This window comes from Rosa rugosa, chromosome 2, assembly GCF_958449725.1.
Source record: "Rosa rugosa chromosome 2, drRosRugo1.1, whole genome shotgun sequence".
Classification (NCBI taxonomy): domain Eukaryota; kingdom Viridiplantae; phylum Streptophyta; class Magnoliopsida; order Rosales; family Rosaceae; genus Rosa; species Rosa rugosa.
Window position 1 is genome coordinate 72,648,811 of NC_084821.1, and position 26,255 is coordinate 72,675,065.

The 26,255-nt window shown below is 40.5% G+C and overlaps 5 protein-coding genes across 8 annotated transcripts; 4 read left to right on the forward strand and 1 right to left on the reverse strand.

The window, feature by feature from the left end:
• The first annotated feature begins 3,585 nt into the window (after nt 1–3,585).
• LOC133730061 (subtilisin-like protease SBT5.4) lies at nt 3,586–7,386 on the forward strand. The gene is made up of 9 exons (XM_062157726.1): nt 3,586–3,711; nt 3,861–3,966; nt 4,635–4,885; nt 4,958–5,184; nt 5,283–5,377; nt 5,497–5,742; nt 5,861–5,975; nt 6,169–6,382; nt 6,493–7,386. The coding sequence occupies exons 1-9, from the start codon at nt 3,618–3,620 to the stop codon at nt 7,044–7,046; spliced, it is 1,902 nt and encodes a 633-aa protein (XP_062013710.1). The 5' UTR covers nt 3,586–3,617; the 3' UTR covers nt 7,047–7,386.
• A 149-nt stretch (nt 7,387–7,535) lies between these two features.
• Nucleotides 7,536–13,447, forward strand: LOC133730060 (probable galactinol--sucrose galactosyltransferase 2). 2 transcript variants are annotated; one of them, XR_009856579.1, is made up of 15 exons: nt 7,536–8,067; nt 8,408–8,643; nt 8,925–9,015; nt 9,281–9,329; nt 9,440–9,531; nt 10,010–10,117; nt 10,191–10,319; nt 10,589–10,999; nt 11,215–11,356; nt 11,440–11,507; nt 11,984–12,118; nt 12,249–12,463; nt 12,575–12,663; nt 12,746–13,103; nt 13,330–13,447. XR_009856579.1 is itself a non-coding variant. In XM_062157725.1 (14 exons), the coding sequence occupies exons 1-14, from the start codon at nt 7,682–7,684 to the stop codon at nt 13,025–13,027; spliced, it is 2,433 nt and encodes an 810-aa protein (XP_062013709.1). In that variant the 5' UTR covers nt 7,536–7,681; the 3' UTR covers nt 13,028–13,202. The 2 variants fall into 2 exon arrangements, 1 of the variants encoding a protein (XP_062013709.1); XM_062157725.1 differs by lacking the exon at nt 13,330–13,447 and having other exon boundaries at nt 12,746–13,202.
• A 203-nt stretch (nt 13,448–13,650) lies between these two features.
• Nucleotides 13,651–15,853, forward strand: LOC133730062 (ras-related protein RABB1c). Its single transcript, XM_062157727.1, has 6 exons — nt 13,651–14,010; nt 14,109–14,248; nt 14,338–14,420; nt 14,652–14,856; nt 14,951–15,019; nt 15,529–15,853. Exons 1-6 carry the CDS (start codon nt 13,965–13,967, stop codon nt 15,619–15,621), a joined length of 636 nt encoding a protein of 211 aa, XP_062013711.1. The 5' UTR covers nt 13,651–13,964; the 3' UTR covers nt 15,622–15,853.
• A 2,321-nt stretch (nt 15,854–18,174) lies between these two features.
• Nucleotides 18,175–20,705, reverse strand: LOC133730064 (uncharacterized). 2 transcript variants are annotated; one of them, XR_009856580.1, is made up of 3 exons: nt 20,342–20,704; nt 18,573–20,222; nt 18,175–18,444 (listed from the first exon to the last, which is right to left on the reverse strand). XR_009856580.1 is itself a non-coding variant. In XM_062157728.1 (3 exons), exons 1-3 carry the CDS (start codon nt 20,621–20,623, stop codon nt 18,897–18,899), a joined length of 1,518 nt encoding a protein of 505 aa, XP_062013712.1. In that variant the 5' UTR covers nt 20,624–20,705; the 3' UTR covers nt 18,433–18,896. The 2 variants fall into 2 exon arrangements, 1 of the variants encoding a protein (XP_062013712.1); XM_062157728.1 differs by having other exon boundaries at nt 18,433–19,270; nt 19,361–20,222; nt 20,342–20,705.
• A 476-nt stretch (nt 20,706–21,181) lies between these two features.
• On the forward strand, nt 21,182–25,638 carry LOC133730065 (pentatricopeptide repeat-containing protein At3g24000, mitochondrial). Of its 2 annotated transcripts, XM_062157730.1 has the most exons (3): nt 21,182–23,790; nt 23,893–24,870; nt 25,503–25,638. In XM_062157730.1, the coding sequence occupies exon 1, from the start codon at nt 21,399–21,401 to the stop codon at nt 23,418–23,420; it is 2,022 nt and encodes a 673-aa protein (XP_062013714.1). In that variant the 5' UTR covers nt 21,182–21,398; the 3' UTR covers nt 23,421–23,790; nt 23,893–24,870; nt 25,503–25,638. The 2 variants fall into 2 exon arrangements, with proteins under 2 accessions (XP_062013714.1, XP_062013713.1); XM_062157729.1 differs by having other exon boundaries at nt 21,182–24,870.
• Nucleotides 25,639–26,255: the final 617 nt, after the last annotated feature.

The following is a 26,255-nucleotide window of genomic DNA, read 5'->3' on the forward strand; positions in this document are numbered from 1 at the left end:
AAACCAGGAGGCAACTTCATGTACACATCTTCATAGAGGTCACCGTTAAGGAAAGCATTGTTGACATCTAGTTGATGAAGATGCCAACCTTGAAGAGCTGCAAGGCTGAGTAACACTCGAACTGTGGTTAGTTTGGCCACCGGAGCAAAAGTCTCGCGGTAATCAATCCCTGCAACTTGACTATAACCTTTTGCAACCAAACGAGCTTTATACCTCTCTACTGTGCCATCTGGGTTGTGTTTGATCTTGTAAACCCACTTGCAACCGATTGGTGTCTTGTTAGGGGGGAGAGGCACCAAACTCCATGTCTTGTTTTCTTGAAGAGCTTGAATTTCTTTGTCCATAGCTTCTCTCCATCGTGGTTCAAGGACAGCCTGAGAGAAAGATCTAGGTTCCTTTTCAAGTGTAATGTTAACAGTGAAAGCTTTATGTGTAGGAGAGAGTCTATCATAGGATAAAACATGAGCAATAGAATGAGGGGTACCTGGATGAGTAACCTCGCTCGTGGAAGATGATGGTGCAGTACGTGAAGGAAGGGCTGCCTCAATATGAAAGTCTTGCAATGTGGTTGGAGTTCTAGTTGGCCGTGATGATCTTCGTGGTTATGGCAATGAAGAATGAGGTATTGCATCTTGGGATACGGATAAGTCTGGTGGTGACGTATTTGGAAAATGAGATGGTAGAATATTTGAATCCGAGTGATTTGTGGGATTGATATCAGCGGAAGTTGTGGGATTAGAATCAATATTTGATTCCGAGTGATTTGTGGGATTAATATCAGCGGAAGTTGTGGGATTAGAATCAAGATTTGATTCAGAGTGATTTGTGGGATTGATATCAGCGGAAGTTGTGGGATTAGAATCAAGATTTGATTCCGAGGGATTTGATGAGAAGATTTGATCGTCATCAATGTGAGGTGAGGTAGATAAAGAAGGAAAGAGTTGAGGAGGTGTTGGAGAACTGACAGAAGGCGAAGATGTGGAGAGTTTGGATTGATAAGGAAACTCAGTTTCAAAGAAGATGACATCTCGTGAGACTAACATTTTTTTATCTTTCAGGCTATAGACTTTATATCCCTTTTGACCATGAGGGTAACCAAGAAAGATACACTCAGTAGAGCGTGGATCAAACTTGCTGGGCCGAAGTGGATGAGTAGACACAAAACAACGACAACCAAAAACACGCAAATGAGAGTAGTTTGGTGATTTGTGAAATAACGTTTCAAAAGGTGTTTTACCTTGCAAAATTGGCGTCGGTGTCCTATTTATTAGATAGGCAGCGGTGAGTATGGCATCCCCCCAAAATGGTTTAGGCAAGTTTGATTGAAAGAGAAGTGCACGAGCAATGTTCAACAAGTGCCTGTGTTTGCGCTCAGCGACGCCATTCTGTTGGGGCGTGTTGATGCAACTGGTCTGATGTAAAATACCCTTGGAAGAGTAAAATTGTGTGCATTTAAATTCTGGACCATTGTCACTCCTAACAATTTTTACTCTTTTGCCAAATTGATTCTCAACTAAATTGACAAAGTGAATGAGTAGGGCTCGTGTTTCTGACTTGTGATGCATGAGATAAACCCAAGTGCTTCTAGAGTGATCATCAACTATGGTTAAGAAATATTGTGCCCCAGAAAGAGATGGGACGTGGTAGCCACCCCATATGTCCACATGAATCAAATCAAAACAAGAATTACTAGAAGAAACACTCAACGGAAAAGGTCTTCTAGTTTGTTTAGCTAAAGGGCAAATGGAACAAGGACTTGCATTGCAAGATTTATTTTGCAAAAAGGGAAATAATAAAGACACTTTGCTAGATGGATGTCCGAGCCTTTGATGCCATAGGTCATGTGTTTTAGTGTTCACCACATTGCACGTTCCTTTCTTTGGCAGATTGAGACAGTAGAGTCCCTCACTTTCAGTTCCCGTCCTAATCATCCTCCCCGATTGAAGGTCCTGTATGAAACAAACTTGTTTAAGAAATATGGTGATATAAAAGGAATCAAATGCAAGTTTGCTGATGGAGATGAGATTTAGGTAAAACAATGGGACACATAGAACATTGTGAAGGACAAAGTGTGAAGAAAATGACACTGTCCCAATGTGAGAAACATGTAATGTGGTACCATCGGGCAACTTCACTGTACGATTGTGCACAGGTTGAAAAGATGTGAGGAAAGCCGAATTACAAACTATGTGGTCACTAGCTCCACTGTCAAGGATCCATGTGACATCTTTATTATCTTGTGAGAGGGCAAATGCTTTACCCGAGAGCTCCTCATAGTTAGGAATGTTACCAACAAGATTGGCTGAAGGCTGATTGATCGAATTCAACTGCTCTAGTAGCAGGTGGCCATCATTGGAATTCTCCCATGGTTTTGAGGTCTTGGAAGAGCTCTCTGGTCTTTCTTGTGTTTAATGACCTGTTGTTCTTCGTCACCAGCCATGAGGTATTTTGTTTGTGTAGATTTCTAGGTTCTCAAGAGCGATTGCTCTGATACCATAAAGAGATTTGGTAGTGTGAATAATATGTAATAACTTCAAATCATTCAGAATGGTTTACAACGTTTTATATAACAAATATGCTAATCCTATCCATAATTATAGGACTAACTATAGTAATACAAATCTCTTAATTAAGATCGCAAAGTAAAAACGGGGTTTAATTAGAATTTATTCATTTGGAAGCAGCTTTTGGTTTAAATTCTTAATTGTAAAATATAATTATTATGGGAGAGTTTTACCATTAGAGGAATTAGTTTGAACTTCGGAGTAGTAGCTGAGTAGGACTGATATTCTGCTGTCATCGTAGTTGATGACTTGATATATATCCAACACCAATCGCTATCTGTTACTCTCCATATATAACCTGGTGATCATAGTACTTGAGCGAGGGTGAGATATATAGACCAGTCTAGTCGTCGATCTCTGACTAAAGCAAGAATGTGGTTTCTAAAGCTTTCATGTTTTCTCCAATTACTCGTCGTTTTTTCTCTGTTTCAAGTACCCGCTTTTGCAATAAAAAAGGTAACCATGCCAACCATTGCTGTAAATTATGTAATTGACCTGCTTCTGCTACTCTCTCTGCCCTCTTATCCTTTTTACATGCATGTATTGTAAAACTGATCGATTTGGTTTGGTTGAATTAGTCTTATGTAGTGTATCTGGGATCCCATGCACATGGTCCACAAGTCTTAGAAGCTGATCGTGAACGTGCAACTGATTCGCATTATGAATTCCTCGGATCATTCTTGGGAAGGTACGGACGTATCCACCTTTTTTTTACGTATCTAGCTAGCTCACTATCTCATTCATATATTTCTTCAATTATTGTTTCTCATGCACACACATATCTATAAGCAGCACTGACAAAGCGAAAGAAGCGATTATTTACTCGTACAATAGATATATCAATGGTTTTGCTGCCACCCTTGAAGAGGAAGAGGCAGCTGAAATTGCAAGTATGATTCTTTCATATTATTTTACTTTTAAGTAATCCTCATGGAAATTAATTTATTCTCATATATACTGCTGCCACTGCGCGCCAATGCAGAGCATCCAAACGTTGTCTCAGTTTTCTTAAACCAAGGAATAAAATTGCATACAACCCATTCATGGAATTTTATGCTACTGGAAAAGAACGGAGTAATTCACCCCAGTTCTATATGGAAGAAGGCCAGATTTGGTGAAGATACGATCATAGCCAATCTTGACACTGGTAAATTCACTCCATTTTCGTTCAAATTCTGTTTCTGTTTGTTGACTCCATGGCTGCTGATTCAGCAATTTTACTGACGTGGCTGTGGAACCCAATTAGTGGCACTCTTTGATTTTTATGGATTGATGATGGGATGTGATTTTTGCTAGGTGTGTGGCCCGAATCGGAGAGCTTTAGTGACAAAGGGTTTGGACCCATTCCATCAAGGTGGAAAGGAATCTGTCAGAACGATACCACTGGGTTTTCCTGCAACAGGTTAGCTCCTTTGGGCTTTGGCTTTTATCTATTTCTGCATTCCATCAATTATAGTATTTGCTCACTGGAGTCTAGTATCATCCTATTTGGTTGGTTATACTCAAGTAGGTATAGGCCAACTGCGGACTGAATGCATATGTTTGTGGCTACTTTTTCTATAAAATAGAAGAAAATTATAAGGCTTTCTTGCTTCTATTGTTATAGCAAAATATGAGAACTTGCCACCGCTTCAATTACTGCCGAATCAACTCACCCCTGCTGAAGTTTCAAAATGATTGAATGGATTTGAAAGAATGAAAGAAAGTTTTAAAGCCATCCAAGCCTCATTTTGACCTTTATAGTGGAGGAAGGAAAATTAACAAAAATAAAATTAAAATAAAAACGAAAAGAAAGTCTACAATGCAGTATGCTAAGATTCTGTTTAAAGCTCTAGAGTTCTTCACTGCAATCAGTGTCTACCCTTGCCGAGTCACGTTGATATCCATGACTAATACTTCTATTGACTATAATCGACTATTTTGTGCACTGTGCAACTATGGTTTTGCTTATTTGGCAGCCATGTTTAATTGATGCAAAAAAAAAATCATGAAGAAATTAATGAAACATTGCCAGACACTTGATGATCTTGACAATTTACCTAGCTAGCTAGTGTTTTATCTCGTATACAGGAAGCTCATCGGAGCAAGGTACTTCAATAAAGGACATGCTGCACTGGCAGGTGCACTGGCAGGGCCAGTACTCGACCCTTCTGTTTACTCTGCACGAGACTTAAACGGTCATGGCTCTCACACTCTATCGACGGCAGGTGGGAACTTTGTTCCTGGAGCAAGTGTGTTTGGCGTGGGGAATGGGACTGCCAAAGGTGGCTCCCCCAAGGCCCGAGTTGCTGCTTATAAAGTGTGCTGGCCAGAATTTGGCGGTGAGTGCTCTGCTGCTGACATCTTGGCAGCGTTTGATGAAGCAATACATGACGGGGTTGATGTGATTTCAGTCTCACTTGGTGTTGAGCACCCTCAAAATTACTTTGAGGATGGCGCTGCAATTGGGGCATTCCATGCTGTCAAGCATGGTATAGTTGTTGTATGCTCAGCAGGAAATTCTGGTCATGATGCTGGAACTGTCACAAATGTTGCACCATGGATAATAACCGTTGGAGCAAGTACTTTGGATCGAGAGTTTGAAGCTTTTGTTGAACTCCGTAATGGGCTGCGCCTCAAGGTCTGATCTATTTCTATCTGTTCATTTTTTAAGAAAAAAGATCAACTTTTCATTGTATAACTGATCAACTTTCTATCTGTGAGCTGTGTATATACCAGGGAAGAAGCCTTTCTAAACCTTTGCCAGATGACATACTTTATCCACTTATAACTGGTGCACAAGCCAAAGCTGTCAATTCTTCTGCTGAAGATGCGTAAGTATTGTCTGTTTTCAAAATTGAAACTATTGCTGATTTGAAGCTTATATTTTGGTGAACTCATGTTGTAGTAAATGCAATATTGTCCTTACTTGTAACGTATACTCTTCATGCAGGATGCTTTGTCTTAGAGGAACCCTGGATCCTAAGAAGGTGAAGGGCAAAATTTTGGTCTGTCTTAGGGGTATCAGTCCAAGACTAGACAAGGGTCAACAAGCAGCTCTGGCCGGAGCAGTTGGGATGATTCTTTGTAATCATGAGGCTAGTGGTAATGTACTCTCTGATGATTATCACGTACTACCAGCGTCAAACATTAATTATAAAGATGGGGTTGCTGTCTTTGCCTACATAAATTCAACAGAGTATCTCTCTCTCTCTCTCTCTCTCTATGTATGTATGTGTGTGTGTGTGTGTGTGTGTGTGTGTGATATGTCTAATCTGAAGACAATTAATTTTTTTCATTGGTTTTTGTCTTAACAGTGATCCATTGGGATTTATAACGGCCCCAACAGCACAACTGAATAGAAAACCTGCTCCATTCATGGCAGCTTTCTCCTCGCGAGGGCCAAACATGCTCACTCCTCAGATCCTTAAGGTTTGGCTGGTTATATATGCATGATGCGTGATTCAACTATATTGTTTTCCGAGTCAACATGTGCCACTTTTTTCAATTAGTTGTTATGTTCTGAAGTCTGAGCCCACACAGCCAAAGCTTTATACAAAAATTAAAACAATCGACATTGGTTAATGACCATTTTTTTTTCTTTCTCTGTGATATTCTTGTTCAGCCTGATATCACTGCTCCTGGTGTAAATATCATAGCTGCATACACCCAAGCAAAAAGCCCTACAGGACAAAGCTATGATAAACGCAGGATTCCGTTTGTTACTGAATCTGGCACCTCCATGTCTTGCCCTCATGTAGCTGGAGTTGTAGGCCTTCTGAAGACGCTCTACCCTGACTGGAGTTCATCTGCAATAAAATCTGCAATCATGACAACTGGTGATGAGACTAATGTTGATTCTGTTGTTAATTCTATATTTTAACCATGATGGTGGTGGTTATGACGATATATATGTATATGCTAATTGACTTGTTGAATCTTTTGGCAGCAAGAACGAGGGACAACACTGTGAATCCAATGCGGAATGGCTCGTTCATTAAAGCAACGCCATTCAATTATGGGCATGGTCATATAAGACCAAATCGTGCCATGGATCCTGGCTTGATCTATGACCTAAACATCAATGATTACCTAGACTTTCTTTGTGTCATTGGCTATAACAAGACAATGATGCAACTTTTCTCTGAAGCTCCTTATAAATGCCCCAAGTCAGCCAGTCTTGTTGACTTCAATTACCCTTCAATAACAGTCCCTGATTTGTCTGGCTCAGTCACTGTGACAAGAAGAGTGAAGAATGTTGGTTCTCCCAGAGGGGCCACATATGCCGTCCGAATTCGCGAACCAGTTGGAATTTCAGTATCAGTGGAGCCTAATATCTTGAAGTTCAATAAAATAGGTGAAGAGAAAAGTTTCAAGGTAACCCTGAAAGCTAAGAGACCTGGTGCAGCTAAGAACTATGTGTTTGGAGGGCTTATTTGGTCGGATGGCAAACACTATGTAAGGAGTCCAATAGTAGTTTCCTCTGCTGCTGGTGCTGTTTAGACATTAAAGCGAGTATGTAGCTAGGCTTTTTAGTATTAGGAAGGATCCAACCTTTAATTTGGTTTCTGGCAGTTAGTCTAGTTTTTTCCTTTACCTTTTTATCTTTTTATCTAGCTTAGCCTTGGTTTAGGGGGTTCAGTTTACAATTACATGAGGGTGGGAAAAGGCGTTTTCACCATCAATGTTTAATCGTTTGTTTATATTAACCGTATTTTTTTTTTCATGAATCATTTGTTAGCTATACATGTTCAATTTTCTACGATTTAGGAGATATGCAAAAGGAAGTGTTATTATTGTTTCTTTTATCTGGTAAACTGAGCTAAGAGAAGATTGGCTAGCAGTTAGGACAATGGTTTGAAATTATATATTCGAAACGAGAGGATATTTAAGAAGATTGAAAATGACAAAAAGGGAGACATGGATCTCGAATGTAAAATGTGGTGAGCAATCAAAGGAAGAGGCATTGGAGCCCATATATCCCACCGTCTCTCTATCAATCAATCATCTTTGTGGGATTGGGAACCAACCAACTTAAACCAACCACATAGATTGCCCTGCCCTGCCATGCCCTCCTCCTCTCCTCCCGCTTTCATATAACGGTCAAAAAGCTGTTGCCTTGCCTATTGCCAATTGCCATGCTTCACAGCACCGTCGTTTCCCCCAAGGCCCTTCAACTCAATCTCGGCTTCTCTTCATTTCTAGCCACAAACCAGAACCAGAGCAGGAGGAGGAGGAGGAGGAGGATCATCTTTTGCTCACAAACCAGAGATGGTTCTGTGCGTGGTGGAGTTAAGACTAGCAGCACTACCAGTAGTAATGGATGGAGACAATCTATGTTTGTCGGTACGAAACCTGCCCTTGAAGATTCCATTCTGAGTGTCAGTGGTAAACATGTGTTGACAGACGTGCCTCCCAATGTGGTCTTCACACCAATTCCCTACTCATCGGCAGCATTCCTTGGCGCCACTTCTCAAAATGCTACTTCACAATCACGCCATGTTTTTAAGCTCGGAGTCTTACGGTATGCAACTATGTTAATCTACTCTGTTATATATGCATTTCTTTTTTGAATTTCTCGTTCATGCTTATACTGTTGATCAAGCAGATACATTCTATTCAACAGTTAATTCTTTAACATCCATATGTTTTCGTCGGATTCTTCACCGTTAAGTAGCACTTCTTCTGTTATATTCTACCCATTATATATTGTTTCTTAGCGACAATAACTGAGGACTCGATTTTTGAAACCATGTCTGTCTTTTTGTCCACGCATGGAGTATATGCATCTTGCTTCCTAGTCTTACATTTTCATGAAAATCCAAACTGCGGCAAGAAACTCTGATGATTTTCTCTTGATGCAGTGATGTCAGATTATTAAGTCTTTTTAGATTTAAACTTTGGTGGATGATACCACGAGTGGGCAGTACAGGAAGTGACATCCCTGTGGAAACTCAGCTGTTGCTCCTAGAAGCAAAGGAGGAGGAGGGAAAGGAGGATAGTACATCTTATATCTTATTCTTGCCAGTTCTGGATGGTGAATTTAGAAGCAGCTTGCAGGGAAATACATCCAATGAACTTGAGTTTTGCGTCGAAAGTGGTAATAGTTTATAATGATGTCTAGCTTCAAATATTATGCTTCGATTAGATACAGTTTGTGATATCAACTCTTTTCCATTTATGGACGAGGAGGGCCATATGATGCTACTTAGTATTAATTCTAACCTGCTATGGGTAATTAACTTGGCATCTGGTCCTACCAAGGGAGAAAAAAGATCAATAAAAGACGACTTTGTTCCCACTGACATTCTCACCCGAGTCACCTCTGACCTCTTCTTTTTCTAGTCTAACATATATATGGCCTTCTTATGTATTTGATAGGTGACCCCGCTATAGTTGCCTCAGAATCCCTAAAAGCAGTTTTTGTGAATTGTGGGAACCATCCTTTCGATCTGGTGAACGAATCTATGAAGTAGGTTAGCTCTCTGAGATATTTACAAATTCAAGTCAATTTACTAAAATAGTAGGGCATGGGCATTAATATCAAGATGGCATTGCCTTTGTAGTTTGTAGTTTGTAGTAAAGAAGGCATTGGACACTGAAGCTTATACTAAAAATTATGTTCTGAACTCAAGCATCGCACTGGAGCACACGCTTGCTGCTTGAGTTCACAATTTAGCTTGAATTTATTGAAACTGAACTTATTCTCTTTAGTTCTAAATTCTAATCATATTCAGGACTTTGGCGAAGCATTATGGAAGCTTTGCTCTTAGAGAAACGAAACAGGTGAGGCAGCCAACGTTTCACCTAGAGGCCCAAAATAGTAACCTATATTGGATTTTCTCAGCTATTCTGAATTTGTGATGCATTACACATCCTCTGATTCTATGATGCAGATGCCTGGAATGCTGGATTGTTTTGGCTGGTGTACTTGGGATGCCTTTTATCAAGGAGTTAACCCTAAAGGAATTAGAGACGGCCTCAGAAGGTAAATGTAGTTTCACTTTTACTTTTCCACTCAAATGACCATTCCTTCTATAGAGATGTTACTTGAAGTTCGATTGGGTTGCTAAATCTTGTGACAATACTCCAATCATTCGCTAGCCCTTAATGACGAGGCCACTGTCATGCATGCTATCTTGAAAATGACGAAGTGGTGTTAGCTCAGTGGTTAGAGCACCCACTACCTAATGACGAAGTCATGGGTTCGAGTCACCATGGGGGTAGGAGTGAAATCCTTTGATCCTCTTATATTTAAAGTAAAAAAAAAAAAAAAATGATAAGCCAATTGAACATGATACTCCTCTAGAATGATAGAAGTTATACATGATATTCTTTTATAATGTAGAAGTTATACAGTTTATGCAATAGACTTCTTATAGGATTAGCCTCTTTTCACACATTTGAAAGTTCCTTTTGATTTGTTTTCCTGTTTACACTCTGATCCTTCAAACAAACCTACACAGTTTATCAGAAGGAGGTACTCCAGCTAAGTTTTTGATAATCGATGATGGGTGGCAAGATACATCAAATGAGTTCCAAAAAGAAGGGGAGCCATTTGTTGAAGGGACACAGTATGTTCATCATCTTCTCTTGTCAATTTAGAAGCACATTCAGGCTTAATTACTGATTTTCTCTCAACTGCAGGTTTGGAGGCAGATTAAATAGCATTGAAGAAAATAACAAGTTTCGCAGCACAACCAATATGGTTGATAGTGACAAACCAAGTGGTCTCAAGGATTTTGTTTCTGAGATCAAGAATTCCTTTGGCCTTAGGTAAGATTTCTCTTATGCACTTGTTAATCACCTTCCCATGCTATACAGATACGGACATTTCCAGCTAACTGCTTCTGTCAGAAAAGTTTCAGCAACAGTGGTCGTGCTAGAAAAATTCACCATCAACTAGTGCTCTTTTTATTTTCTGTTCTTTTTTTTTTATAATTCATGATATACTTGAGAAGGCAGATTCATGTGTATCTAGTTTTGAATGTGTAAATTCCATGATGTTCCACTAATGCTACATTTGTTTTTTTTTTAATTCACAGGTATGTGTATGTATGGCATGCCCTTTTGGGATATTGGGGAGGGCTTGTTCCAAATGCTCCAGGAACTAAAAAGTATAACACTAAGTTCAGACACCCAGTACAGTCACCTGGAAATTTGTCAAATATGAGGGATGGAGCTATGGATAGTATGGAGAAATATGGTGTTGGTGTAATAGATCCTGCAAAGGCATATCAATTTTATGATGATCTACACGGATATCTTGTTTCACAGGATGTAGATGGTGTTAAGGTTGATGTTCAGAACATACTGGAGACAGTTTCAGCAGGTTTAGGAGGGCGAGTCTCTCTAACTAGACGATTCCAACAGGCACTTGAGAAGTCCATAGCCACTCATTTCCAAGATAACAGCATAATCTGCTGCATGGGCCAAAGCACAGACTCCATTTACCAGTAAACTTGTGCTCAATGAAATTTATGTGAATAATTATAAATAACAATATTAACTCCAAGCATCGTATTGGATTTAGACTAGGGTAGTGATGAGTATTAGTGAAAAGAACATATTGCTGTGTAGTGAAAATGTATGCATGCTATTTTTATTTTTCTATTTTTTATGAAGTTTCTACACATTAAGGTAACCTCCCTCCCCCAATTTTCTATTGCAGTTCAAAAAGAAGTGCTATTACTCGAGCATCTGATGATTACTACCCAAAAAACCCAACAACACAGACACTGCACATTGCTGCAGTGGCTTTCAACAGCATATTCCTTGGTGAAGTTTTTGTCCCAGATTGGGACATGTTCTATGTATGATTGACTTGCTTAGTGTGATATTAAGCCTTTGTTGCCTTACCACCTTATGCTGATCTTAATATATTTACAATTTTCAGAGCCGGCATGAGGCAGCTGAGTTCCATGCTGCTGCTAGAGCTGTGGGAGGTTGCGGAGTCTATGTAAGGTAAGCATCATGCAGGCATATAAAACACAGTTGCAGTACTTTCATTCAGTAATGTGAAGAGTATCGGTAAAACTGACAGTCCTTCACTTGATCAGTCTTTACTGCCCGCAGACTCAGGCCTGCCATTATATATGATAGTACTATAAAAGAACATCATCACTGTTAATCCATTTGCATTATATGAAGATGGATGTCTCATATCTGTTAATAATCAGTGGATATTTTACTTTGTAGTAGTGACACATCCAACTACAAACTAATTTACTACTGCAGATGTACAAGAATAATTTACCACTAAACTTCAGGACTATCTGCTGCTGTGACTTGTTTGTTGTTGATACCTATTGTTAGGGTACAAGTACCAGTTTTTCAAGACTATATATATTAAGGAATCATGCATCATGTTGACTAATCATTTCTCATCAAAATGTAAATGGTGTATAGCTATGACTAATATATGCCCCAATTGACAACAGTGACAAACCTGGCCAGCATGATTTCGAGATACTTAAAAGGCTTGTTCTTCCTGATGGAACAGTTCTCAGAGCTAGATATCCTGGGAGGCCATCACGGGATTGTTTATTTGTTGATCCAGTTATGGACGGGAAGAGGTACGAGTATTTCTACCTAGCTCCCACGCACTACGTACTGACTATATATGTTGAAGTACAAGAGTAATGCTAAATAATTTTGCTTTTTTAACCATTAACAATCTCGTCTGGATCCGTGCATGATATATAGTCTTCTGAAAATATGGAATTTGAACAAATGCAACGGAGTTATAGGCATTTTCAATTGCCAAGGAGCAGGAAGCTGGCCTTGTCTGGAACATATCGTCCAGGTAAAAGCTAGTGAGGAGCTATCTGGGAAGGTCTCTCCAGCCGATATCGAGTATTTTGAAGAGGTATCTGGAAAGCTTTGGACTGGAGATTGTGCAGTCTATTCCTTCAAACAAGGTATCATCATCTTACTGTAATTAACCATATATCCCATTTATACGAATCCAAGTGCGTACTTGCAGCATGTCCTATCACCCTTTAAATTGAAATTATTTTTGCATATTTCAGGGTATCTGTCTCGTTTACCGAAGGACAAGTCAGTTGATGTCACATTACAAATTCTCCAATGCGATGTGTTTACTGTATCCCCTATTAAGGTCGGCTTCTATGTAATTGGGGTTAAGTAGTATTAGTAGTAAGCTACAAGGGATTCTGAAATGTTGTGTGTGATTTTCACAGGTTTACAAGCAAAATATTCAATTTGCACCAATTGGATTATTGAACATGTACAATTCCGGTGGAGCTGTTGACAGTATTGACTTGTTCAGTGATGCCTCTAGTTGTGTTATACACATCAAGGGAAGAGGGGCTGGTAGCTTTGGAGCGTACTCAAGTTCAAAGCCCAAATCTTGCTCGGTGAACTCGAAAGATGAGGGATTTGAATTCAGAGGTGATGACAATCTTCTGACTGTGACAATTCCTGCCGCAACTAGTTCTTGGAACATTAGTTTCTCTTATTGAGGCCTAATTCTTTTCCCAGCTACAGCTTGCGGCAAAGCTTCACCTCTAACAACATTTTGACAGATTTCAAAATTAGGTAATCCTTATAGTTAATTTGTATCTATACAAAGAAATAGAAGCAATATATGCATGGAGTTCAAATTCATAATATTAAATGCATCCGGTCATTCAACAATATTATGTCTATGATTGTTCTTACCCCTGTAAGCATATTTGTTCCTTTTTTTTTTTTTTTTTTTGGTTATAAAGGAGGCCTAAAAACAAAGAAAACAGAAACAACTAATTACTCTGCGCATTCACAGTTCTTTTAGGCCTAGCAATCTCATCAATGCCAGCAAAATAAGCATGAATCGCATGAAACAGGGGAGAATCAAAAAGTGATGAGCCCAAACTCATTCTCAATACCATTCTTTGCCATAACATTTGCAGTCGTATTGCATTGCCAATAAATATGGATAATTTGATCTCTTTATCAAAAAAAGTTAAGAGAATAACATTAAATTCAAAATAACTTAAATAAGTAGACATGGACAATAATATTTTCTAAAATATTTGGGAAATCAAACCATGAACTAACCTATAATTCTCAACCTCCCCCTCCCCCTCCATCCATCACTTGAGGCCTTGAGCTAAACCGAAAGGCCCAGAATGTGTTTTAAGTTGGGAGATGTAGCCAGAAAAATGGGTAAAAGGCCCAAAAAGGAGTAACGGGTTCCGTGAAGGAGGAAATGACAGCGAGGAGGACAGATTGCTTCGTTGTTGGAAACTGTTTGCTTTTGCCTTGACCTCCCTTTCCTCTCTCTCTCTCTCATTCTCTTCTCTCTGCTTACACACACCCACACACAGAGAATTCATAAATAAACTCCTCTAGTGCTTTCCTTTCTTTTGTTATTAGAATTCCAATTGAAATTCGCCGACGACTTGAGTAACAAGAAGAATGTCTTACGCCTATCTCTTCAAGTACATCATCATCGGAGATACTGGTATGATTGCTTACCCCGAGATCTTCGTTTCTCTCTCTCTCTCTCTCTTTCTACGACGATTTCGATTCCGATTCCGATTCCGATTTGTTGTTTTCCAGGAGTTGGAAAATCATGCCTTCTTCTTCAGTTCACCGACAAACGCTTCCAGCCGGTGCACGATTTGACTATTGGTGTTGAGTTTGGAGCTAGGATGATCACCATCGATAACAAACCAATCAAGCTCCAAATTTGGGACACGGTTTGTCACCTTCACCGGAATCGATTTCTTTTTTTCTTTTTGGAATATATATTAAGGAATTCTGAAGCTATTCTATTCTCAATTATCAGGCAGGTCAAGAGTCATTTAGATCCATTACACGATCCTACTATAGAGGAGCTGCTGGCGCTTTGCTTGTCTATGACATCACCAGGTACGCTTTCAATTTCAATGTTTCAACCACCACTGGGACTCAACACCCAACACACTATTATTTCATATACCGAGAATGCGTTTGCTCATTTGGAAAAACTGTGTTGTTCTTTTTGGAGAAACATTCACTAGGCACAGCTTGTTTGATTTCTATTTTTTGCTATCTTCCACTCTGTTCTATGGCATGTTAAGCCACTAGTACTGATAAGATGGCATTTTCGTTTACTCTTAGGAGAGAAACTTTTAATCACTTGGCTAGTTGGCTAGAGGATGCAAGGCAGCATGCTAATGCAAACATGACCATAATGTTAATTGGTAATAAGTGTGATCTTGCTCATAGACGAGCTGTGAGCACAGAGGAAGGGGAACAATTTGCAAAGGAACATGGATTGATCTTCATGGAGGCCTCTGCTAAAACTGCTCAGAATGTTGAGGAGGTGACGCACACTGACTTACTGCTACAAAATCATTGTCTTCATGATGTTTGATTTCCCCTTAATTAACACTGAATACTATTTTGGTTCGTTCCAGGCATTCATAAAAACTGCTGCAACCATATACAAGAAGATTCAAGATGGCGTTTTTGATGTATCAAATGAGGTTAGTTTTTTTGTTTCTTGCAGTATATGTCCTCATACATCTTGTAGTTGACTTTATAAGAAAACATGTAGGAGATTACTGTGGTTTATGTAGGTTGTCAGTAGTGCCATGTTTTCGATTGAAATCTTGCTTTTGTAAATGTCTAGGAAAATGATTGACTTTATGCTACTATGGAGCCATTTTGTCAATGCATTTTATAACAATCATTAGATTTGTATTTGATTGGTTATTTTCATTGCTTAGAATATACTCAATTAGTGTGTCAGCAACTATAATAGGTAAAGCTCTCATTTGAAATATCTCATATCCTGTTGTCTTTGTTATATAAGGACTATGATGGGTTTTGGCTCACACTGTGTTGACTCTGTAAAAACACTTAGTATTATTCTCTTTGTAGAGTTACCAATAACTAAAATCACTTCCAATATACAAGTCAAAGGCAAATTAACTTGTTACCGTTTTGAATGAGTGAGAGCTGTGAATTTATCAAGTTTTGCTCTTGTTTGCAGTCTTATGGCATAAAAGTCGGATATGGGGGAATTCCAGGACCATCAGGAGGCAGAGATGGTTCTTCCTCTCAAGCTGGAGGCTGTTGCAGTTGAAGTTTGATTCCATTTGCCATGTTTATCTGGGTGTCTTTTACATTCTTTGTTTGTTTTATTGGTTAAATCTGAAGATTACGACTTTCTTTCTTTATATAAAGATTTTATAATTGAAATACCTGTATAATTTTCTCTGTCTTGTCTTTAATTGTAAATTTGACAGCTGTTTGAAGTAGTATTATTGACGCAAACTGCATATTGTGAATAGACAAGAAGTTTCTTTCTTCTGGTACTTGCTGATACCTTGATGGGGTTTAGACCCTTGTTGAATTCTCTGGATAGGGGTTTAGTGCTGATTTACTTCTTGTATTACCTCGCTCTTTTATTTTTTGGTCTTAAATATTGGGTGGTTATTAGGGAGATGAATATTCATATCTGCTCTGTTTTACTGAGTCGATGTTAGGAAATACACACACTAGAGTCTTAAGCCCCCGCAGCGATACATTGTTATGCCCATCTTCTAAGCCCACGGCCTCTCTCTTCTTCCTCGGCCACAGTCACCTGCACCTCCACCAATCCATCTTTATTCCTAGTCAGCCTAAAATCCATCAGGTCACTCTGCTTCAAGAATGGGGAAGATTGCGATTGGGGAACGTTTGCTTTATATTATATTGTATGCTGAACTGCATAAGGAATGACTTCTTTGCCTAATAAAAAGTAACACATAAGAAGTTGATTAATTGAAGGGGTTTTGTCCATTTACCCCATTTCTAGGGATTTTTTTCCCACTTACCCCATTAAGTTTTTTTAATTCTCTCTTACCCAATACACTCTAAGGGAGTCTTCCCTAATACCCCATTAATATTTTTTTTTTGTTTTTAATTTTTTTTTAATACCATTTTACCCCTCACCCCTTTGTTACTTAGAGAGAGAAATAGAGAAAATGGAAGAGAGAGAAACCATAGGAGACTTCGCCGGAGCCCGTCACCGGCCGCCGGAATCCGGTCACCGGCCGCCGGAATCCGGCCAACTTTCGCCGGAATCAGGTCACCGGTCGCCGGATTCCGGTCACCGGCCGCCGGATTCCGGTCACCGGCTGCCGCCCACCGGAATTTGCTGAAAATCTCACCGGAAAGTTTTTTTGCCCCCAATAGACATCTATTGCCCCCCAATAGACCTTTATTGCCCCCTATTGCCCCCCAATAGACGCCTATTGCTCCGATAGTCTATTGCCCCCTAATAGACGTCTATTGACCCCCAATAGACGACTATCAACCATGTATTGCCCCCCAATAGATGACTATCAGCCATGTATTGCCCCCCAATAGACGTTTCGATTACCGAAATGGGAACTAATTTTCCTAAAATTACACAAATAAAACTTTGATTAAATAAAAAAAAGAGGAGATTACGTCAATTCAAAACGTCTATTGCCCCCCAATAGACGTCTATTGCCCTCCAATAGACGCCTATTGCCCCCAATAGACATTCAAAACTTTTTTTTCTTTCACTGTCCCGTTACTTAAAAAAAAAAAAAAAAAAAAAAAAAAAAAAAAAAAAAAACTGATATGGGCACCCAGAAAATGATTTGGGCACCCATGTCATCTTCTCCCATCTTTCCGACTGCAGACCCGGGACCGGAAGTAGTAGTTGATGTTGTCGCTGACGTCCTCCGGGAGCTCGAGCCCAGAGCCTCCATGTCACAATTCCCCTCCACAACCCCAAAATCGGAGTCGCCGGAGACCAAAACGGAACGGGCTGTTACCTGAGACTGCTCGACGCGCTGTTGGAACCGATCCATAACGAAATTGACCTCGTTCTCGCGATCCGACGACAAATCGTCGGTGTTGGAAATGGAATTGGGCTCCGAAACGATGTCATCGCGGTTCCGCTCGGCGTGGATTGTGGAATGGTACTGGGAAAAGATGTCGTCTTCGCAGTCAAAGTCTTCGTCGTCTTCTTCGTGGACGGTGACGAACTGGGCCGGCGGGAAATCAGGATCGGAGGACATGTAGAGGTCGAAGTCGTTGGAGGACCAGTTGGGGAGGGATTCGAAGGCTTGTTTATATGGTTGTCCTCGTCGGCGTGGGTGAGGAGAGAGAGAGGGAGTGTGATGCTCGTGCCGGAGAGAGAGGAGAGATAGAGGAGCATGGCATCAATGTCTTTTTCCAATTTGGCTGAGGGCAAAAATGTCATTTTACTTCAAATAGGGTAAGTGGGAATAAAAATTTCTTGCTCGGGTAAGTGGGATAACTTTGTCCAATTTTGGTGCTTTGGGTCAAGGACCCTTAATTGAATTTGAGCACTTGCATACTATTTCACTCATTCAGCCATGTTCCCCTGGTCAGCAGCTGACCATGGGGAATATGGTCACTCACCGTCCGATTGAAATCGGTCGGTTGATTGCTAAGTGATGAAATCTGATATGAGAGCTGTCAACCGTCCGATTGAAATCGGACGGTGAGTGACCATATTCCCCATGGTCAGCTGCTGACCAGGGGAACACTACTGTTCACTCATTAACTTGTCCGGTGATTTAATTTTTAATATATATTTATATATTAACTTGAATGTGGTGCAGACAATTGAAAGTGTTCGTAGATCCAAAGAAGATGACACAACCCAAAATTCAAACGTCTTTATAAAAAGGTTATCATGTGATGTGGGGCATGGGAATTGATCCATTTCTTTCAAAATTTGATTTACAATTAAGACCTGATTGAAACCTGAAAAGTTCAAAACTAAATTTTCTTGGATATTGCAGCAGCTAGTAACCTCATTATGCGTGAATTACCTATTTTCCAATCACTCTTCTTGATTCCACGCCACTTCTTTATTTTTCTAGTTTTCCGGCTAAACCAGGCAGGCAGGCACATTCTCGTCCTACATCAAAACACAATACACAACAGAGCTAATTAAAACATTAACTTTAAAACCTGTACATTAAAGTCATCCAAGTGAACAGCCAAGGTGAACCAAAAGAACACAGATCATCAAGTTTAGATGAGTACACAAACAGATTGTCGAGACTGTAACTTTGATTCAAAAGGTAGCATCTCTGTGTCATGTATTGCCCGGTATTCAGAATTTCAGATTGTAGACACAAAAGCGGAATGACAATTTGTAGAACACACTCCCAGATGGTAAAATCAGGGATAAATTATCATCAGTGTTTAAGATCACCCGGAATCAATGCTTTTTTCTGTGTCTGCTCTGAAAAATGCAGGAGGTGCTACCCCCATATTCCGAGATTGAAAAACATTGACTACATGTTCCAAAATCTCCACTTTGATTTCCTTAACTTTCTTCCCAAATGCCCATTCTGATTACTTCCTTCAAGAAGATGATCCTAGCAAACAAAGAAACGCCCATAGGTCCTTCTTTAACCGGGAAGCTTCTTTCTCAGCTTCAAGATACTCCGTGAGATCTAGATCATATGCACAGAAGGGACAGTAGAAGTCACCGGTCTTATAAGAGATAAATTTGGAACCCATGCAGCTTTCATGATACGCCAAAGGGCAATCACTGGTACTACAAATCAACAACTGACCACCTTCATTACACATTAGACAATGATCTTTCTCTTTCAAATAGTAATAACGAGTCAATGCACATTTAGAGCTCAAGAAATCACGCTTCTCCATGGTGACGAAATCCCAGCGTGAGAGGTCCTTGACTCCATCAGCAATGGTCTTCTTCTGGGATACATCTGCTGATGCAGGACGTGTTATATTAATATGAGAATCATGCTCACTGTTGTAATCAGATTCTTTGGCAAAAACCTTACGCTGGCTTTTACCTGGAGGAGCAACAGGCGATGTTGTTAGTTCAGGACAATGCTCACTAACACCTTTGCCTTTATCAGCAATGCTCTTCTGTTTGGATCCATCAACAGATACAGGATGTGGTACTTCAATATGAAACTCATGCTCAATGTTACAACTGGAGTCTTTAGCAGAAACCTTATGCTGCGTCTCATGTGGAGGAGCAATACCTGATATTGTACGTTCAGGACTAAACCCACTACCATCTTTGAATTTATGAGCACAAGGATTTTCTACAAAACTCTTATGGATTGCATCCCCACTTCTCTTTGAGGCAGTATAATCATCACGACCATCCTCTAGTGCCCACGTTTCCACCCTCATATCCATCCGAAATTCTGACAACACACACTTTTCTCTCTGGGAAACTGGAATGTCCCTTTCCAATGAATCTTCCAACATTTCTCTTCCCGCTAAAGGAACTGAGTTGTCCTGTGCCGACCGCAAAACATAAGAGTCATCCATCTTCATCTTCTTGGCATTTACACCCGAACCATCATAGTTTTCATCCGCCACTTTTTCAGTTTCTGAGGCATTTTTACCCCTCTTGGAAGGCAATGCACTTTCATCATTCCGCGCTTCTTCGACGCCAATGTTTGGAGCATTAGAGCAGCCACCATTAAGCCCCAAAATACCATCACTCCCAGCAACCCTAACAAAAGCTAATCCACTCTTTCTTCCAAACAATTCAGCATATGGATGACTCCAATCAACAACAGAATCTTTAAGCTTGTTCAAAGCACATGTCGGCATAGAAGCTCTTTTGTGCTCAATAAAGGGCTCAATATCCCATTTCCACTTCCCTCCTCCTCCCATCCTCACATCAGATTCTGCTGTCTGACAGAAGTAAACATTCAAAATTCACTCCCAAATCTCAAACATTTAACCCTAAAATTAACATTCCAATTCATCATGATTAACACCCAAAAAATTGCTTTCGAATTTGAATCCCTTACCTCATTCACAATGCGTCTAAGAACCTGTTGGCAGCTCTCCGACAATTCGAAGCTGAGTTTGGACCGCCGGACGGGAGGAGCATCGTGAGCGCCGAATAATTCCTCCAAGCATCGCAGAGCGACCCTTTCGTTGACTCTGTTCCGCAAGTCGTCGGGTAAGTTTGGTGGGATTTGGGCGATCAAATCGTGTAGAATCGATACGGCGACTTGTTTCGAGCTTGCGAGGGCTTCGACGGCCAAACCCCAAGCAATGGCGGACTCAAATGCGCTCATCTTCCCCATGGAAACCCTACAACAGTTAACCGATCATTCGCTCAGCTTTATAACTAAATGATGGTCATTCTTTTCGGTCTGACCCGGCCCATCTATATCTGCTGTTTTTTTTTTGTTTTTTGTTTTTGAAATAAGGGCCGGTGCGTTTATCCTCAGGCCTTTATTGATGAAACCGATAAATACAAGGGGGGACCCCATATTACATGACACCTCAAGAAGACCTCTCGAATAATAACAGGAGGTTCCACAACTACAATGTATTCGAACATACACCTAATAGCAAAAAGCATCATATGGACGACTTCATTTGCTTTACAATATTTGTGGCATATCGGAAAGTTAAAGCAGTGTCATAGAGCCAATAAAACAGCTTTCCCAATATGCTGACAACGTTTCATCATGACACTAGGAGGTTGCACCCAAATCAAGATCTGCCTCCTCACTAGGACAGACAAGGCATACTGAGTATGTAGCCTGGTACGGAGCCCACATGTCCGTGCCAAAAATGGGCAGGAATTTATTGTAGAGGAACTAGTACTACACCTAAACCTGATACATGAAATCAAAACTAAATAAAGCAGGGGCCCAAGGACCGGTTTTTTTTTTTTAATTAGTGTGATTTTAGTTTTGGACCGGTTTTAAAATTGATAAGACACTCCCGTCCCGTGCAGGTGATCAAATGATTCGGAAACAGATGAGAGAGAGGTCGGAAAGGCTTGGGTTCGCCATTCGCCTGTATGATCGATCATATTGAATATTTGTTTGTTGGTGAGTTTGTTATTTGATGAAGAGACAGATTTTGTGTAGTCAATCCAAGGCCTTATTATTGTTGGACAAGTACAACAATGCTGCTGCTGCTCTTGGTATTCGGAAACTTCCATTATCGGCGCAGATGGGCAGCGCTGCCACTCCGGCTGACTTGACTACTGACTCAGACATTTCAGAAGGCGAAGACTGGTACGCCTCCCATGTCATCCAAGACAAGGACCTTCTCCGCAAGAGTCTCACAGATTCGGGAACAACAGGGCTCCATGTTCTGGACTTGGTTAATCGCGCTTCTTTGGAAGCTGACCGGACCCTGTACAATAAGCTGCTTAACAAATGTACCCAGACTGGCCAACTTAAACAGGCCAGAATTGTCCGTGCTCACATCCTTACTTCCAAGTTCAACGATGACCTTCCCATCCACAACACCATTCTCAACACGTACGTCAAGTGCGGCAGCTTGGACGACGCCCACAAGCTGTTCGATGAAATGCCTCACAGGGATTTGGTCACCTGGACAGCCTTGATCTCTGGCTATTCTCAACATGATCGACCTGAGGAAGCACTTGTTCTGCTTCCTCAAATGCTTCGCCATGGACTGCAACCCAACCAGTTCACGCTGTCTAGCTTGCTCAAGGCTGCTGGTGCTGGGCCTGACCCTGATGATAAGCACGGCAGGCAGCTTCATGCCCACTGCTTCAAGTGCGGTTTTCATTCCAATGTTTATGTGGGCACTTCTCTCGTGGACGTGTATGCTAGGTGTGGCCGTATGGACGAATCCCAGATCATCTTTGACGCTCTCGACACCAAGAATGAGGTGTCTTGGAATGCTTTGATCGCCGGGCATGCTAGGAAGGGTCAAGGAGAGCATGCTCTGAGGTTGTTCTGGAAGATGCTGAGGGGAGGATTCAAGCCCACTCATTTCACTTATTCTAGTGTGTTTACTGTGTGTGCCAGTGCAGGGTCTATGGAGCAAGGTAAGTGGGTTCACTCCCATATGATCAAATCGGGTGTTCACCTTGTTGCTTTTGTTGGGAATACTCTTCTCGACATGTATGCCAAGTCAGGCAGCATTGATGATGCTAAAAAGGTATTTGACCGGTTGGTTAGACGAGACATTGTTTCTTGGAATTCGATGCTTACTGGATACTCCCAGCATGGGCTTGGGAAGGAAACTGTGCAGCTGTTTGAAGAAATGCTTAGGATTGGAATTCAACCTAATGATATAACATTCCTCTGTGTTCTTACTGCCTGTAGCCATGCTCGCCTCTTGGATGAAGGACAGTATTATTTTCACTTGATGAGGAAAAGGTTCAAAATAGAACCACAGGTTTGGCATTACGTTACAATGGTTGATCTTCTTGGCCGAGCAGGTCTTCTTGATAGAGCTGACAAGTTCATAAGAGAAATGCCGATTGAACCCACTGCAGCTGTCTGGGGAGCCTTGCTAGGTGCTTGTAGGATGCACAACAACATCGACTTGGGTGCCTATGCTGCTGAGCGTGCTTTTGATCTTGATCCTTATGATTCAGGACCCTATATTATACTCGCTAATATGTACGCATCTGCTGGAAGATTGAATGATGCTGCAAAAGTGAGAAAGATGATGAAAGAGAGTGGAGTGAAAAAGGAACCTGCCTGTAGTTGGGTGGAGATTGAGAATGCAGTCCACATGTTTGTGGCAAACGATGATGCACACCCGCAAAGAGCAGAGATATATAGGATGTGGGAGATGATTAGCAAGAAGATAAAGGAGGTCGGATACGTTCCAGACACTAGCCATGTACTCTTCTTTGTGGACCAGCAGGAGAGGGAAGTCAAGTTGCAGTTTCACAGTGAGAAGCTTGCACTCGCATTTGCGCTTCTTAACACTTCTCCTGGATCCACCATCCGGATCAAGAAGAACATCAGGGTTTGTGGTGATTGTCATTCGGCAATCAAGTACGTCTCAAAGGTGGAAAGGCGAGAAATCATTGTGAGAGACACCAATCGGTTCCATCATTTCCGTGATGGCTCTTGTTCTTGTGGGGACTATTGGTAGCGCATTGGCATCCTATAGTTCACATGTGGGACAATTTTCTTCTTAATACAAAGAGGGATTCAAGGCTTCTGCATACATCATAAGTCATTAGATGGTTACTGGCCGGTTCTTTCTGGAAGCAACTTCACGTACAAGGTAATGTCATATTATTGCCAGCAGTGGATCTGATGTGCTAGGCCATTGAATGAGGGGAAATGTGTGCCGAAATGCTTTTAGTTATGAATTTCGAGAATAGGCCATACAACCACAAAAGCTCAAATGCAAGTTCTTCTGTCGTATTTAAGATCATTATTTATCTGGCCCATAAAGTTTCAGCTAACCGTGAGCTGCAAGGCAAAAACCTAGGAAGAGCTTTCATAAAGATGACGAGGTATCATATCTTATGTTACAATGTTGATGTGTTGAATTACGATATTTTCTCGTCTCGTGAATACAATTGGGGGATGCTCATTAATATATTTCTTGAATACAGTGTGAGGACATGAGGCTGATTACTATACTTCTTGAACACAATAGATGATATATATACTTCTTATATGTGTAAATCATACAGGTCGAGCATATAAAGGATGAGTCATGTAAAACGGTTATTGAATTTTGTACAGATTTTCAGTCATATATACCATCACAGTATTATCCTACATTCTGCTGTGTATGCCTCTCCTATCTAAAGATCTTAACATGTATGAATGCAATGAATGGAGCTTCCCTTTCCCAGCTTCTGGCATGTTTTAATTGAAGGAAAAAAGAATGTTATATGGAGAGATTAGTATGAGCCTGTTTTATCTGTTCAAGACTTGCAGTCTCCAAAACAAGCCTTTATATCTGTGCCTACCGGAGCATAGAAAAATGCTGCTGTATTTTCTGGCCAGTTATATGCCCGAGGGAGAGAAACAAGAAAACATTGTTAGTCAATAAAATATGGATTGGATCTTCGTGTTCTCTCTCTCTTTCTAATATTCGAAGGTATTGACACGTAGCTGGGAAGTATAATGGTAGGATTAAGGGTTGCATTGCTTGGGGTTAATGACATGGTAAAACAAATATGGACAAAAACAGAGGGGGGAAGAAAGAGCAAAGAGAAAAAGATGGGATTTGCATTTGCCTGTGGTACTTGAAAACTTTGAAAAGGAAAATAGAGAAAGGAATGGAGCGGAAAAAGAGGAACTAACCCAACCCATCTGTTTGATTTCATTGCATTGTTTGAAGCTGGAGAGAGAGAGAGAGAGAGATGGGCGGGTAAAAAGCGTGATGGAGGAGTGTGTATGCATGTGTGTGCGGTTAGAGACGTTTTAGCTTAAAATCGCGTAGCGTGTGATGGTGTGAGCAAAACAGCTCCTTTGTAATCATCATTCTTCCTTCAACAGACGTTACATGTGTTCAACATCTCCAGATAATACGAACTCCTCTCCTCTGCTACAGCCACCCCAATCAGCCTCATACCATACAGGTAGGTCATCATCGAAACATAATCTGATCAATATATAGTGGTTGGAACACTAATGATTCCATATTAAATCGATCGTATTCAAAGTTTCATCTCCCAGCACTACAATCACATCGGGTTTCCTTGTTCTTTATGATATCACTTCAGTTCATCAATCTTTGTTTCTGAAGATCACAAATTCAAGGTTCGCATGATAATGTGCATTTAGTTATGAATTCATTCAGAGATATCATTATATATATGCATATGCATTTAGTAGCGCTGCTCTGTGTATATTGAAGAACTTGTCCTATAAATTTATTAATATCTAGCTCACCAACCATGATTTTGAGCATGTCCTTGCTCATGTATAAATTTTAATCCATGTCGAAATTAAATCCTTTGTATTTCTATATATATTGATATTGTACTTAATGTGTGCTTTTGCCTTATTGGATTTTAATGTGTGCTTTTGCCTTATTGGATTTTATGAGTACTTTTCTCATATAGATGGATTAACAGATCACAAACAGATCAGTAGATAGAGCTGTAGTAGATATATAGCAGAGATTGTTTGATTGTTTGTAACTTTGTATATACACATCTCTATCAATCTACGGAGTATACATAATGTAATTTTCTTTTTTCATCAGCAGATCATTAAGAAAGGCTTCCATATATATAGAAATATGGAGCATGAGCTGCGTGACAGCAAGAAAAGAGTAAGAGAAGGAGATGAAGAACATATGATTTGTTCAGAGAAGCATGCAAAGACCAAATTGGATGATGATATAAATGGTATTTTTGACTTGAAAAATGAGGTGCCTGAATACAACTGCAACCACAGCGGGGGCGGCAGCAGCAACAGTAGCATAACTGTTAATAGTAGTTGTAAGACATCATCATCATCAGATTCCCATGATTACTGTGACTTGGCATTGGGGGTATTTGATTTCCCGTGGCTGAAAGATGGTGTAATCTCGAAATCAGATCAGGAGTACTGGAATTTTGAAGACGTCTTCTCATCACCCCTAGAATATGATCAGATTAACACATCCACCCTAAGTACTATTTCAGCTGGAGCTCGTATTGAATTTTCTAATTTCAGCTGGCAATGTTTCTATGATGAGACTGATCCGGATAAAAAGGTAGAATTTCCAGAAGACAAGCCCAAGCTTGAGGAAGATGTGTGGCGTGCGCCCTCTTAATCAATTAATTTGAATGAAGACTATGATCATGGGTAGGAGAATGATCGATCAGCATTAGGGTGCAGACAGTTGGAGCGAGCGAGCGAGCTAGCTCCCTGCTCAATCAGTCTCTGATCATGGGACTTACCAATTTATAGTAGCTGGCATTGCCAAAATTTGCAGCAGAAGGTTACTAAGGCAGTATGTATCAATTTCTTCTGA